General features: G+C 52.2%; 1 protein-coding gene and 1 pseudogene across 1 annotated transcript; both read left to right on the plus strand.

The window, feature by feature from the left end:
• The first annotated feature begins 1,013 nt into the window (after positions 1-1,013).
• LOC139600885 (olfactory receptor 14A16-like) lies at positions 1,014-7,334 on the plus strand (annotated as a pseudogene).
• A 6,817-nt stretch (positions 7,335-14,151) lies between these two features.
• Positions 14,152-14,571, plus strand: LOC139600887 (zinc finger protein 3-like). Its single transcript, XM_071449461.1, has one exon. The coding sequence runs from the start codon at positions 14,152-14,154 to the stop codon at positions 14,569-14,571; it is 420 nt and encodes a 139-aa protein (XP_071305562.1).
• The last annotated feature ends 991 nt before the right edge of the window (positions 14,572-15,562 follow it).

Raw genomic sequence — 15,562 nt, forward strand, 5'->3', positions numbered from 1 at the left:
ACACAGGTCCCAAACTGTTTGATGGATCGGCCTGGCTTTGGAGGGGCCCTATGGTGCCAGCAGAGGCAACAAAGTGGGAGATCCTCTCAGGAGAAGGAGTGGAAGCCTTGATGTTTGTGCTGGGTAACTGTAGCAAGTTGTCTGGGGCTCTGGTAGGAGGGTTATGGGTGTCACCATTTTGGGGGAGTAAACAAAAGGACCGTTTCTGCAGTGGGGTTTCTTCCCCAGAATAGGTGTGTCCCGTGATGGAGCAGTCACAACCTCCAGAGGTGGAGCATTCAGGAGAAGAGGTGGAGCCAGAGGCGAGATCAGGGCCAGGAAGAGAAGGTGAAGAGTGGGAGAACAGGTTCCAAGTGGTGTGGCCATCATCTTGGAAAGGAGGGTCCAGGGTGGCATGGCCAGCGCTACTCTGGAGCAGGGACTGGGGAGGGTGTGGAAAAATCAGAGGGGAAGAGAATAAGGGGAACTTCACAGAGGCTAGAAGGGATTTTATGGGAGAGGTGACCAACAGCCGGAGGCCTCAACGTGCTGCATGATGGCATAGGGTCTCTTGGATGGCAGAGGATATGGGCAGCAATTGAGGTGCCACACAAACTAGGTCCCAAAAGTCAATGTTAAATATGGAGTCTTGTAGACACACCAGGAAAGGTGTTGTAAAGCCACCAAACGATTCTTTTCAGATCCCTTTTAGAAAACTCTCTCCCATAAGAAACTAAAAGTAAATTAAAATGTTTATAAAAGTCCTGCTGTTCCTTTGTAATTATTGTTCCCATCTTTATCCTTGTCCCCATAAACTTTCCTCCACTCAACACTAGAACTGGGGGTTCCTGCGAGCTCAGCCTGAAAACTCTTGGGGGGTAAGACCCAGTCTTTTTTACAAAATTGTCCTAGCTCAACAGCGCTTTTCAAAAAAAGACGGGGCTGTTGGTCTTGACCTGGTCTCCGCCACCTCTGACACTCAGCTCTTCTCTTTCCTATAGAGTGGTGGTGGTTGTCTGGTACACTGGGGACCGATGACCATCGAGGCGTCGGGGCCCTTAGCATTGTTGCCTGACTTTGGGCACCACTTGTCACGGTGGGTGGTTGTCTAGGGCGCCTTCCCAAAGAAGCGTCTTGAAAAAGACTCCTCAGGTGCACAGGCACCTCTGCGCTCACACCAGGTGATTTCAGCTCTTCTGTGACGTGGGAGACAGAAGGAGAGATGGGGTCTATGTGTGGGGTTCCAAGGAGAGCTTTTATTGAGCTTATTCTTCAAAAGAGTCTCGGGATGAAGAGCCACTCAGGCAGGGAAAGCAGGCAAAGCAGGGATTTATATAGAGATCTCAAGGAGTGGGACAGAACACCAAGGCCAATGGGATGAGAGCACAGGGGTGGAGCAAGTGGGCTGGGCCAATGGGATACATGGAATCCGCATGTCACAGCAAGGCATGCTGGGAGAAGCATTTCTCCTCACCCTGACAAGGGCAGTTATTGCTTGAGGGGTTTTCCCTCCAGGGGAGAGTTGTAGGCTTTTTGCCTGTGCCCCACTGGCCTCCACAACTCCCCTGTCTTTATTCATTCAAAAGGCTTCTCCCATGGCTTTTTTACAACAGCAGAAAAAACATGAAAACATAAGCAAAACAATAAAAATTACAATAAAAATCCACAAAACATTTTTAACTACAGCAAGCCCCCAACCCTTGAGTCCTCACTGACCAAAGAATTCATTGATTCTGTTAGTGATCTTTTCTACTTAGATCTGTTGGACTTGTTTCTTCAGCAGCTGGGATCCTGCAGATAGAAACTGCAGCTGAGAGAAACCGCAGCCGCGGTTGCTGGGGGCACCACAGCTGCACAGTAGTGGTGGTGGGTTTGAGTTGTGGTAGGGAGCAGGGCTCTGCTCCGTTTACAGGGGTTTAACTGTTAGGGAGCCCCCTAGCCCCAGGGAGCCACAGCTGTGGCGCCGGCCCTTCAGCCGCAGCTGACAAAAAACTGGAACCTCAGCCACAGCAGGAGCGGTGCGGTGTGGGGCCGTGCTGGTCCCCGATCTCGGTGCCTCTCCCCTGGGTGGGGGCAGCACAGCAGCTCCACAACTGCCTAGCAGTGTTGTGACCAGGCTTTCCCAGTTTTAGTGCAGCAGCTGCTGTCTGGGGGCTTTCTAAGGTGGTGGCCAGGTGTGGGTGGACCCACTGAGATCGAACGGAAAGCTACAGCACCGTGCTGTCTCAGCAGCGGCAGCAGCGACAGCGTCATCTCTGGTATGTGTTCTGTCCCCAGGTGTCCCTGCAGGGGATGGGATCCCAGGAGTTGTTGTCCTTCTCCCCTGTTTATACACTACTGTGATGGTGTCCATGATGGGGAGGGGATTCCTGACCAATGGGGGGGGGGGGGGGGGGGGGGGCGGGTATCCCAGCGTTGTTACACCCATCAGTGTGGGGGGAAGGGGAGAGATGAGTGCAATGGAGGGCACAGTAAAGGGAGGAGCAGAGGTGGGGAGGTGGCCATTTTGGGGTGTAAGGGCAGGAAAACTTGGAAACGGAGGCAACAAAATGGTGGGGCTGGCCACATTGCTGGCACCATTTTGTGGTGAATCAGCAGGAGGTGGAACTGGTAAAGGGGCACAGGAGGGAGGATGAGGGGAAGGTCCAGGGCAGCAGACACTTTGCTGTCCAGGCGAAGGGAGAGAGGGAATGGGGAGGCGTCAGTGGATCGATAGCAACCCTGTGCCAAGTGGCAACGACTGCCTGCCAGTTGCCCCTCAGGTGAGGAAGAGGCTTTGGGTACATGAGGAGAGGAAGAAGGGGAAGGAGTTTTGAACTGAGGACCAAAAACTTTTCCTGAATTTTCCCCCATTTTTTAACTGAATCATAAATAGAATGAAAATAAGGATAAATGGAAAAGAGGATAAAACTTCCCCACTTCAAAATTTTCCTCCATTTGTAAACCAAATAACTTGATCCCAACCATATCCAAAACTCAGGCAATAAAACCAATTCCCTTATAACATTCCCAAAGCATTTGGAAAGAAAATGAACAAAAGCTTTCCAATTCCCCTTAGAAAAACAAATTCTTCCAGCAACAAGGGCACCCACAACCTTGGAATAGATGTGTCTTTGAGGAGAGCTCAACTTAGGGTGACTAAGATTGTTGCCCATCTTCAAACTTTGTTCCCACACCCAGCAGAAAAAGGGAAATTAAAAAGAAGACCCTAATAGATATAGATATATATATAACTTACAGTTGCTCTTCAGGCCATTGCCCATTGGGTCAATGAAAATCTGCTGGGCAGGTGGTCAGCCCCTCAATTGGCCTCCAGTACTCCAACAGTTCTTCGTCCTCTTCAGTCTTCGGAGGGTCCTGGTCGCCCTTTGGACAGCCCCCACTAAAATGTGAGGGGGTTCTCCTGGGGAAAGTGGCTGCGCGAACAGCGACTTTTGTCCTGCACTGAGAGGCTGCGGGAGACACTTCTTCAGGGATCTCTTTGCAGAGGCTGCACGTTGGGCACCACAGGTTGTGGCAGGTGGTGCTCAGAGCGCTGCAACCTTCCCGAAGAAACTTCTTGAAGAAGACACCTCGGGGGCACAGGCATGTCTGTGCTCATGCCAAGTGATTTCAGCTCTTCTGTGATCCCGGCGATGCAGAAGGAGAGACGGGGTCTTCGTGTGGGGTTCCAAGGAGAACTGTTACTGAGCTTTGTCCTCAAAAGGGTCCAGGGACAAAAAGCCACTCAGGCAGGGAAAGCAGGGGTTTATATTGGGATCTCAGAGGGCAGGACAGAACACTAGAGTGAATGGGATGAGGGCACAGGGGCAGAGCAAAGGGGAAGGACCAATGGATTGCAAGGGATCAACATAAAGCAACAAAGGATTCTGGGACCGATCTTTTTGCTCTCCCTAAACAAGAGGTTATGGCCTAGGGGTCGGTCCTCCAGGGGAGCACAGCAGGCTTTTCCTTGGCCAGTTCTCCAGCCTCCACACAAATTACCTTAAAACCTTGAGTATCTCAAAGTATTAATGAGCCCCACTGAGTGTTAGTACAAAGCTCTCAAAGGAGTCGTTAAAGCAGGTAATTGGGGCCATGATTGCACAAACCTCTCATAGAGTCTGTATCAAAATGGAAACATCAAGTAGCTTAAAAAAACTGAAGTACCCTGAAGCAATAATGAGCCCCACTGAGTGTTGTTACTGACAAAGCCTCTCCAGGGACTAATTACAGCAGATAATTGGAGGCCATGATTGCACAAACCTCTCAGACACTCCAAGACAAAAGCAAAACCCAAAGTCCTTTGAAAAACCTGCAGTCCCTGGGAGCATTCAGGAGCCCCCCAGGGCCATTTCTGAGCAAGGCTCCCCAGGGACTCCTTCCAGCAGATCCTTGAGGCCACTGGGATGTGGGCTGGGGGGGTTGCTAAGGGCAGGACAAGGGGGTGACATTGCCCAGCCTGGCTGGGGCTGTGCCAGGAGGCCCCAGGGCCTCAGGACAAGGTGTCTCCTCCCAGCCCTTGCTGGCACAGACCCTGCTGTGCCCCAGGGCACCAAGACTTGGCTTCTCTGTCCCCACCTGCCATCACTGCCTCCAGTTCTCTGCTCTGCCTGGGGCCTGGGGACACTTTCTCAGTCCTGTCCCTCAGTGGGACCCATTAAAACTTCAAGAAACTTCGGAGTTGGATTCTGACTTGGAGTTCTGGAGAGGTTTCTTCATCTCCCTCTCAGGGACTGATGTTCAGGGCCTCAGCACAAAGCTCCAGAGGGTCATAAAGCCCTCGGTCTGTGTCTGTGCTGCTGAGCTGGGCCAGGCTCCTGGCCCAGAGGCAGTTCCTGGCAAGGGTAGCGCTGCAGAGAGACAGCTCTGCCCAGGACCAGCTCCTGTGCACAGCCTAGCAGGGCTGGGGTACTGCCTGCAGCCAGCCCGGGCACAGCACAGAGGCACAGAGAGCTTCAATCAGTCAGGACTGGGAAGGTGCTGCGAAGTCCCTGGGGCACAATCACTGCCAGCCCTTGGCACAGGAACCTCTGGCTGCAGGACAATGCAGCTGCAGCTCCTGGGGTGATCTCCTAAAGCTGCAACATCCCAATGCCTACAGACTCTGTGAGTACAAGTCTGAGTATTTCTGGTGCAGGGGAGGTGAAATGCTCATGGAGCTCTGACATGCTGAGGGTTTTTTATCAGTCACAGAATATTCTCAAGACAAGGATTTTGATAAAAATAAGGAAATTTCCTAAGATTTTGTGTTCAGTTTCCTACTATTGGAAGATGGCAGGGAAGAGGGGATAAATATTAAAGATATTATGAATTGTGACAAGTGCCTGAGATATCCAAGCTGTTACTCTTAGTGATCAATAGGTTCACAGGAGATCCGTCATGTGCTTTCAGCCACGCAACTGCCCATGGACAGCACCAGCATCAGCTTTTGCTGGACCCATCAGGCTCAGTCTGAGCTGTCCTTTCTCCAAGCTGCACACAGAACCTGCCCCAGCCAGTGCCCTGCAAACAGGCAGGGTTCTGTAGGGCCAAGGAGAGTGCACAGAGATTTGGGGTCTGTGAGTGCTGGCGTGGAGAGATCAGGCACAGGAAAATACCTGCAGGAGGAAAATCTCCAGGAAACAGGGACAAGATCAGGGAATGAGAGAAAGTATAACCCAGAAATGTCCTGTCAGGAGAGTTTAGAGATCTCCATATGATCCCCTGTAGTGCAGTTGTGTCCCTGTGAAAAAGCCCCCTCCCTCTTCTCCCAAGGGATGGCTGCAGGGTGGGAAGGTGAGGCTGCAGCCAGGGCTGCCCAGGGCTGTCCTGCAGAGCAGGTCCTGCAGCCCTCAGGGCTCTTGACCAGCCCAGGGGATGTGCCACCTGCCAGGGTCAGCTCTCAGCCTGCCTGGGAGCCCCCCATGGATGGCGCAGGGGAGCTGTGGGCACAAGGAGTGACTCCTGCCAGGGCAGGTCCTGCTGCTGTGGAGAGGGTGCTGTGTGAGCTAGGGCTGCTCAGAGCTCCAGCTCATGCCCAGGTCATTCCCAAGGGGACTTTTCATGAGCTCATTCAGGGCAGGAGTTTCCTGCTTGGGTCTCTGCTTTCCTGAATCTGTGCTCCCACTTTTCCCTGGTTCAGCTTGGTGGCAATGGAAACTCAGCTGTGCAGGGTAGAACAGGGGCTGAGGCTCTTAAACTGTAACCCTGAGTTTTCCTGGGAACCTCAGCAAGTGCCTCCACCTGCCCAGCCTCCAGACCCATCCAGCATCACCTTTCCGTGGTGCCCAGGCTGGGGGAGCTGTTTGGACATTGCTCAGCAGAGTCTCCTTTGACTTCTCATTGTCACCTCCTTCAACAGAACTCCATGGCCAGCCACAGCAAATGTCCAACAGCAGCTCCATCAGCCACTTCCTCCTGCTGGCATTGGCAGACACACGGTAGCTGCAGCTCCTGCACTTCTGCCTCTTGCTGGGCATCTCCCTGGCTGCCCTCCTGGGCAAAGGCCTCATCATCAGCGCCATAGCCTGTGGTCACCACCTGCACACGCCCATGTTCTTCTTCCTGCTCAACCTCTCTGTTCTTGACATGGGCTTCATCTGCACCACGGTCCCTAAAGCCATGCAAAATTCCCTCTGGGACACCAGGAACATCTCCTACTCAGGATGTGCTGCACAGGTTTTTTTGATTTTCTTCTTCTTTGGATCAGAGCCTGCCCTTCTCACCATCATGTCGTATGATCGCTACGTGTCCCTCTGCAAACCCCTGCACTACGGGACCCTCCTGGGCAGCAGAGCTTGTGTCCACATAGGCACGTATCCATCTGCAAACCCCTGCACTATGGGACCATCTGGGCAGCAGAGCTTGTGCCCACGTGGCAGCAGCTGCCTCAGCCAGTGGCTTTCTCTATGCTCTCATGCACATGGCCAATACATTTTCCCTGCCCTTGTGCCATGGCAATGCCCTGGGCCAGTTCTTCTGTGAAGTGCCACAGATCCTCAAACTCTCCTGCTCCAGTTCCTACCTCAGGGAACTTGGGCTTCTCATAGTTTGTGCTTTTCTGTTATTTGGTTGTTTTGTGTCCATTGTTTTCTCCTATGTGCCGATCTTCAGGGCTGTGCTGAGGATCCCTTCTGAGCAGGGACAGCACAAAGCCTTTTCCACCTTCCTCCCTCACTTGGCCGTGCTCTCCCTGTTTATCAGCACTGCAGTATTTGCCTACCTGAAGCCCCCCTTCCCTGCATCTGGCACTGTCAGTTCTGTACTTAGTGGTGCCTCCAGCCCTGAACCCCCTCATCTACAGCCTGAGGAACCAGGAGCTCAAGGATGCCCTGAGGACAAAGATGACTGGATACTTTTCAGAAGCAAAAAAGTGTTTGTTTTCTGCTGCATAGTTTTCAGAATGGAACTCATGACTGGACCAGTCTGCCTTCTCAGGTCTTTGGTGATGCCTATGGGTTCTTCTTGCCATAATGTGCTCAATTAAATGTTTCCCGCACCTAATTCCCTATCTGCCTCTTGAATTTGATCCAGAAGCTCTCTAATCCAGGATCTGTACTATTGCTTTGTTTGAACAAAATAAACTAGCTTGCAGTGCCTTGTTTTTCTGGGATCCCAACTCTGGGACCTGCATGAAGTTATAGGGGGGAAAGGGAAGGGTCCCAGCACAGCAGCACTGCCAGGGAGCAGCAGCACTTGGTCCTTTCAGAGCTGCTCTTCCCAAGTCCACACTCTCTTTCCCAGCCCTTCTATGGGTTTAAGGCCGGAGTGCTCTGGCAGCTTCGTCACTGTCCTACTGCATGACCATGCTGTGACTACAGGCAGAGACAGGCCATGGGCACTGCTGGGACACTGCTGAGCTCCACCAGAGCAGCTCCATCAGCAAAGGGCATCTCCTGAGCACAGGGCAGGAAGGCTTTGCCCTCTCTCCGTTTCCTGCTGTCAGGAATGTGCCCCAGGAATGCCCTGGCAGAGCAAAGCCAGTGCCTGGGGCAGGGGGGGGAGTGTGCAGAGGGGGCTCACAGCAGTGTTCTGGCACAGCCAGAGCTCCTGGGATGGACCTGAGGGAGCAGCAGAGCAGGGTCTGGGCTGTGTCCTTGTTCCAGGGACAGCCTGGGAAGGTGCCCCAGGGTAATTGTCCCACACCAGTCCCTGCAACCACCATTCCCAGCACTGGCCTCTGCCCTCACCTGCAGGAGGTTGTTTGTCCCTGCATGGAGGGACACCAAGTGACCAGGCCAGCGGGCCATGTTTGCTCTAAGGAGACTTCAGGAGCGCATCGTGTGTGTGTGTGGAGGGGAGATGAACCTGAGTGAGCACAAACACCATCATCAGCACTCGGGGGTGGCACAATTCCAGTGGCACAAACAGTGCCTTGAGGCCACTTCACTCAAGAGGAATGTCCTCTGGGAAACCACCTGAATTCTTTGCCTGGCTGTGCTGAGGACTGCATGGAGAGAAACATCCAGGGCAGGGAGGCTCCAGGGAAAATGCTCAGGACTGCCACAGACTGCACAGAGAGACATTGGAGTGGTGGCTCTGTGGGGAGAAATCACAGCTGCCTCCCTTCTGAACCACCCCCAGGACCTGGACAGGGCTCTGCTGTGTCCTGGGCACTAACCTGGCACTGAGGGATGTGGAAAAGGCCTTTGGTGTCAGGGATGTTGAGAAGGCTGGGCAGTGTCACTGTGAGACTTCTCTCAAAGCCCTTGGAAAGGCCAGAGCCATCCCAAAGGGTCCTGGGCACCTGGGAAGGGCAGACCTGGAAGCAGTCTGCAAACATATTGCAGTAGCTCTCTGGCCACGGAGAGCAAGGCACAACTTTCCCAGGCATTGTCCTGGGGAAGGCTGTGAAAAGATCAGAGAAAAGAATGAGAAACAATTATTTTCTTCACTTGCTGCACCTGCTGTTGTGAACATGTGGAATGTGTTATGGAGATTTGTTTACCAAAGGGTGATTTTTTTAATTGGCCACTGGTGATGGTGTTTGGATTCAAGGACTAATTGGGTCCACCTGTATGGTGACTGGCTGTAAGGGTGATGGGTTTCTTAATAAGTATAGTATAATAAAGTGATTGATCAGCCTTCTGAGAATCATGGCGTCAATGCTAATTATTACCCCTTTGGGGACCCCTGGTTATGGCAAGGGGTGAACTCTGGTGTGACCCGGGGGGAGCTTGCGGTTGGGAAAAGGCGCCTGCAGAAATGGGCATCCAAATTTCTATGCCAGAAGGTGAAACCCTTGCAGTGTGGGAACTTATGATTCATCATGAGACTTCTATGTTGGAAGATGTTCTCTACAGGCTTTTCTGTTGGGCCAAAATTCATGGTTTCCTTGTGGATGTGGAAACCTCACTGGATCTGCAGGCCTGGGACTCACTGGGTCTCTGTCTCTGGGGGAACTCAGGTGAGATGTGAGTGTACCTTGACTACTATCAATCTGGTCAATGCTTTCCAGAACTCTAAGGGGCCAGATCCCATGGGAAAGTGAATCCACCTTGATAGGCACATGCCAGTTGGACTTGGAGGAGTGCCCTCTGTGTGGGCAGCCACCAGCCCCTCTGCCACAGCCAGCTGTGGATCTGTTTACGGACAGCCACCACTGGCTCATTGCTCCCCTGCCCTGTGGGGGAGGCAGGGGGGCACTGCACCCAGAGCAGCTTGCTCCTGGCTTCCCGGTGCATGCACAGGAAGGTGTGAGAGATGGTCTGGAGTTCCCCTCATTTGCCTCACGACCGTCCCCAGGACAGAAATCGGGACCCTGAGGACCCAGATGGGAATTCTGGCCTGCGGGTGGTGGATGAACACCAAATAATCCTGAGGCCCCTGAGCAGAATTCTGGCCTGCCAAGGGATTGTTTGCAGCTGTGTCTACAGTGACTGCTTCTAGCAGGGCCTGCCAGGGGGTGACGCGCCCAATATGCTTGCACCTGCTTTGCGACAATAGCTTATGAATTTCCCCACCTCTTGGCCTGGTTGGACTTCTGCTCTTCAACCACCGTGACAGATGGACTGAAATGGGAGAAGCCTCACCCTCAAGGACTGAGACATGAGACCCCTATATGGAGAACCTCCCCCCTCCCAAGGACTGAGACTGAAACCCCCAACATGGGGGAGGTGTGTGGGGGAGCTGACCTGACCAAAGTGAGATATTTGCCTGCAGGTGTGGCCATTGGACCAAGAAGACAATGGTTCTCACCTACTGCTGAGAACATGGACTGTCTGTACCCGTCTTCAATACCTTCTTTCCCCCTCAACGATTTCAATAGACTTATTCTTTATTGTATCTGTTCCCCCTCAACAATTTCAAGATTTGTTCCCCCCCTCAGAAATAGACTATAATAAAACCTTGAGTTAACCAGGAGTTTTGAGATCTTCCCGACGTGACTGGGCAGACTCCATCAGCTGGACTATGAGGACTGCGTCTCTCCAAGTTTGGTAGCTATACTCCCTCTCTCTCTCTCCCACTCTTTTCTATTCTTTTCCTTTCTCTAATTCCTTTAACGCATTTGCTGTGGTCATTCAATAAAGGCGCATTTGTTCTGATTGATACTACAATCCCCTTTCCATGTTGGTTTTGCACTCTGAGATCAGTAAGCAAATAATCCGTTGGTATGAACGGATCGTGACAACTGACACCCATCAGGAGCAGGCAGGTAGACTGCGAGCGACATCATCACTGCGGGGATCCCAAGGGACATCAGTGGGATCCAACACACGGAGCGGTACAGGTGGGAACCCGGCACCAGCTGGTAACTGAGCTGTCCATAGACTTCTCTGACAGTGAATGCTTCCACTGCATGCCAGCGGGAAGACGTGGGCCATACGATGGTCCTTCCAATATATTAATTCTGGGAGACACTTTTCATGAGACCTGGAGAAATTTATGTCGTCCCCGAAGTCCAGACCATCAGCCCAGGGGAAGAAATTTTCGTACAGCTCTGTTGCACAGAACCTCCTTTTTATCTATCACAAGGGACTCCTATTGCACAAGCGCTCCTGTTACCTAAAGACAATTCGGAACAGGTTCCCCTCGACCCCATCATCCTGTGGCACAGGTTGTGAGCTCCAACAAACCCATCATGGAGTGTGGCCTGTTCTGCAAAGGGGAGAAGATTTACTACCTGGGCATGTTGGACACCAGGGTGGATGTTACCATCAGAATGGTAACATCCACAGAATGGACAGCAAATTGGGAACTACAGCCCGTGGTGGGGATGATTTCGGGGATTGGAAGGGCAGCGGTTTCCATGAGGAGTAAGAGAAATATTATAGTAGAAGGTCCCGAGGGCAAGATGGCAACCATCCAGTCATTTGTGCTGAGGGCACTGATCACCTTTAGGGGCAGGGACCTTCTAGCCCAATGGGGGGCCTCTCTAAAAATTCCCAGTAGGGATTCTTAGTGGGGGCCACTGTGGAGTGCACAAAACCCACCATTCCACAACTCACCTGGAAACAACAACATCCAGTGTGGAATGACCAGTGGCCCCTTTCTAACACCAAGTTACGCTAGAGGCCCTTGTGGAGGAGTAGCTTGCCAAGGGCCACATCACCAAAACCAACAGCCCTTGGAACTCCCCTATCTTTTTTTAAGAAAACCCAGCAAAGATAGGTGAAGGCTCCTCCATGATCTAAAAAAATAAAAGAAGTCATAGAAGATATAGGTGCCCTGCAGCCCAGCATGCTCTCGCCTTTGATGCTGCCCCGGGACTGGAAACATTTCCTGAAGGAAACAGGACAGGCTGTCGGGATCACATGCAGGGCAGAGCCAGGGAGAAGAATGACTTTTGCATTTTATGGAGTTGTGCCTTCCCTTGGCTTTGCTGGCTGACAATAAATGAACATCTCTCTGTGTCTCTGGCAGCTCCTTCTCCAAGGAAAGCAGGTGGGAACTGGAGCCAAGGAGCTGAAATCTTCAGGTGCAGCCTGGGCTGGAGGGAGCTCAGATTTGCACAAGGCTGCTCTGAGTGCCAGGGCTTGGATGGGGAAACTGGTGGGGCAGGGGTAGGGACAGAGTCTGATTGATTGTCATTTGTAAAGGGTCTTGATTTTCATATCTATTCCAAATGCATGAGGAGGTACTTGGGTTCAGTGTCAATTGGAGATTGCACATATCAATGAATTAACAGGGATAAAAAACCTAAACAGGACCAAAAAATCTTTTCTCACAGTCTTTGTAAATATAATACATTCACTTTGAACACAGTTCAGAAATCTATCGAATTAACCACGAAAGATTTGGAAATGTAAATCAAATTATTCCCAGAGGCTCAGCTTGTTAAGGTGTTCTGAATGTTAATGAGCCCTGGGGCATTGAATTCCTGAACTGAAGAGCTGAAGGCTGAACAAGCCTCTAGAGAAGTAAAATTCAGCATTAGCCTCCAAACTTTTAGAGTGTGTGGAGGACAACTTTTTGTCACAGCTGGTGAGTGAGCCCAGCAGGGGAGGGACTATGTTGGACCTGTTGTTTGGGATTAGAGATGGGCTGGGGGGAGATGTGGTGGTTGGAGGCCGCTTGGGGCATAGTGACCATGAAATGATAGACTTCTCAATATTTGGTGAAATCGGGAAGAACATCAATAAGACTCTTACATTGGACTTCTGGAGAGCAGACTTTGGCCTGATTAGGAAACTTATTCATAGAGTTCCTTGGGAAGCAGCCCTTAAAAACAAAAGGAGTTTGGGAAGGGTGGGTGTGCCTCAAAACAGAGATCTTGTGGGCACAGGAACAGACTGTCCCTGTGTGCTGAAAGATGAGTTGATGAGGCAAACATCAAGTCTGGATGGGCAAGGAGGTTTTGAAGGAATGTAGGAATTAAACGAGGATGTATCATCTTTGGAAGGAGGGTCAGGTCTCTCAGGGAGTATTTAGGGGTTTGCTAGGGCATGTTGGGGAAAAATTAGGGAGGCCAAAGGGCAGTATGAACTTAATTTGGCAAATTTTGTAAGGGATAATAAAAAAGGTTTTTACAAATACATTAACAGCAAAAGGAAGGATAAGACCAACCTTTGTTCTTTATTAGGTGTGGGAGGGAACTTAGTAACTGCAGATGAGGAGAAGGCAGAGGTGCTTAACGCCTTCTTTGCCTCAGTCTTTAGTGGGAAGACTTGCCTACCGGATAACTGTCCTCTTGGGTTGGTAGATAGTGTCAGGGAGCAGAATAATCTGCCCAGGACAGGGCCTGCACTGTCAGCCCAGAGCCATGTGGGGATCGCCCGGTACTGGCAGGGCAGCAGGGAAACCAGCAATGGGGGAGCAGAAACGGGCAATATGAGAGCTGGGCATGCTCAAGAAGCCTGGACACATTGGGAGCATGGACAGGGGGTACCCATGAATACCCCAGGACTCTGAAACAGGGACCCCAGACAGTGCTGACCCCTGGGATGCCTGAGATGCCAAAGTGGTGAGCCCAGAGAAAGGGAACCTGCAGGATTACCAGGAGCACCAGCAGCCCAGAGAAGGGGAACACCAATACAAACTTGACCTGGAGCAACCCAGACAGGGGGGGCCTCCAGGAGCCCAAAGTGGAGAGACCAGAGAGGGTAAACTCATGGTTGGGTGTTTTTGCTGCATCTTGGTCGTTTGTATATTTTGGGGGACTGAATCTTGGTTTTGGAAGTCTATATGGGCAGCAGATTCCCAGTGACTCCTAGAGATGGACTTGGGCAGTAGGAACTCCCTAACCCAATATGCTCATACATTGTATTTTTCCCCAAACCAGGATTTCCCATTCCCAAACCCTTGGCTGGATGGAGAAGGAGGCTGCAAGGAAGAGGAAGATGTCCTGGGACAGCCAGGCAGGTGAGGAGGAAGTCATTGCCCCTTTCCTCCTCTCTCCTGCTCCATCTCCCAGCCCAGCATGGCCCCTGGCTGCAGGACAATCCTGCTGCCGATGCCATCCTGCCAGGGACATATTGGGAGGATCTCCTTCCCTCTGGCATGGAGGCAAATCCCATCCTCTCCTTGTCCTTCCTCGCCCAGACAAGGAGCTGAGGATGGAGACCAGGGAGGACAAATCCTCAAGGTATAATCTCGTGGAAGAGGCTGTTTTGAGCAACTCCACAGCACACGAATTGAACAGGGAGGAAAATCCCCAGAGATCCTGCAGGTGGAGGGGCTGCAAACCCAGCCCAGGGTGCTCTGAGGAGGAAAGACCCATCCTATGCCAGGAAGGTGGACAGAGTTTCAGCCAGAGCTCGGAGCTGGTGGCCCATGAGTGGTTTGGAAAGTGGGAAGAGCTTCAGGCAGAGCAACACCCTGATCTGCCACCAGATGATCCACACTGGGGAATGGCCCTATGAGTGTGGCAAGCGTGGCAAGTGTGGAAAGGGCTTCAGCTGCAGCTCCACCCTCATCATCCACCAGTGCATCCACACTTGGGAGAGGCCCTACCAGTGTCCTGAGTGTCTGAAGAGGTTTCAGAGCAGCTCCCATCTCCTCCTGCACCAGCGGATTCACACTGAGGAGAGGCCCTTCTGCTGCCCTGACTGTGGGAAGGGATTCAAGCACAACTCCACCCTCATCAGGCACTGGCGCATCCACACCAGGGAGATGCCCTATGAGTGCTCTGAGTGTGGGAAGAGCTTCACCCAGAGCTCTCACTTGAACAAACACCAACAGAGGCACCCGTAAGGGAAGCCCTGGAATGACACAACTGAAGGACGAGCTTCATGCCCAGCTCTAGTTTCATCCCCTATTGGAGGATCCACGTTGGGAAGAGCCCTGGTGATCCATGTTCCCTGTGATCCATGCTGGGAAGACACCTGTCCCTTTTCCTGCCCCTGCCAATGACATGATGGGAGATGGAAGAATATGAGGGTCTGGTCTTGGCTGTGTCATTACATTCACTCCCACCTCAGGTCATTGCCAGGGGCAGGAAAGGGACTCTCTCTCTTCCTGAGAAGAAAGGTGTCCTTTCCAGGCAGGACGGAATACGTGGCCAGGAAGAGCCAGTCAGTGGTGATGTAGTTTTCCCTGTCAGTAGCTTTTCTTATCCCTTCTGTTATCAATATTATTTCTGTTCCTGTTTGTTCTTTATCTTGTTGCTGTTCCCAGTAAATTGTTCTTATCCCAGCCTGGGATCTTTGTCTTTTGTGCTTTCCATGGGAGGTGGGAGGGCAACAAGGGCAGCGCAGTTTATACGGGAGCAGGAATTTGAGGAATCCCGTTCCTAAACCCCGGCAGGTGGAAATCGAGCATCCCAGCTGGTCCCAGCCCTGGTGGCCATGGCAGCAGCCTTGGGAGCGGGTCCCTGGCTGGGGCTGTGGGAGCCTCTTCCCTCTGGTGCCCAGGGACAGGAGTGGAGGGAACGGCTGCAGCTGAGTCGGGGCAGGCTCAGGTTGGATGTCAGGAAAAGGTTTTTCCCCAGAGGCTGCTTGGGCACTGCCCAGGCTCCCCAGGGAAGGTCCCAGCTCCAGGGCTCTCTGAGCTGCAGCAGCGTTTGGACAGCACTGCCAGGCCCAGGCTGGCATTGTTGGGGTGTCCTGTGCAGGGCCAGCAGTTGGACTGGAGGATCCTGATGGGTGCCTCCCAGCTCAGCCAATTCTGTGGTTCTGGGATCCCATGACCCTGGATATGGGACTGCAAATGGTTGCCATGGCAACGGCCTCTGGCTCCAGGCCTG

This window comes from Agelaius tricolor, unplaced genomic scaffold, assembly GCF_023055355.1.
Source record: "Agelaius tricolor isolate 1412-34295 unplaced genomic scaffold, bAgeTri1.0.p SCAF_29, whole genome shotgun sequence".
Lineage (NCBI taxonomy): Eukaryota > Metazoa > Chordata > Aves > Passeriformes > Icteridae > Agelaius > Agelaius tricolor.

Coding starts and splice junctions, on each gene's coding strand:
- LOC139600887 (XM_071449461.1), top strand. CDS start 14,152: ATGAGTGGTTTGGAAAGTGGGAAGAGCTTCAGGCAGAGCAACACCCTG.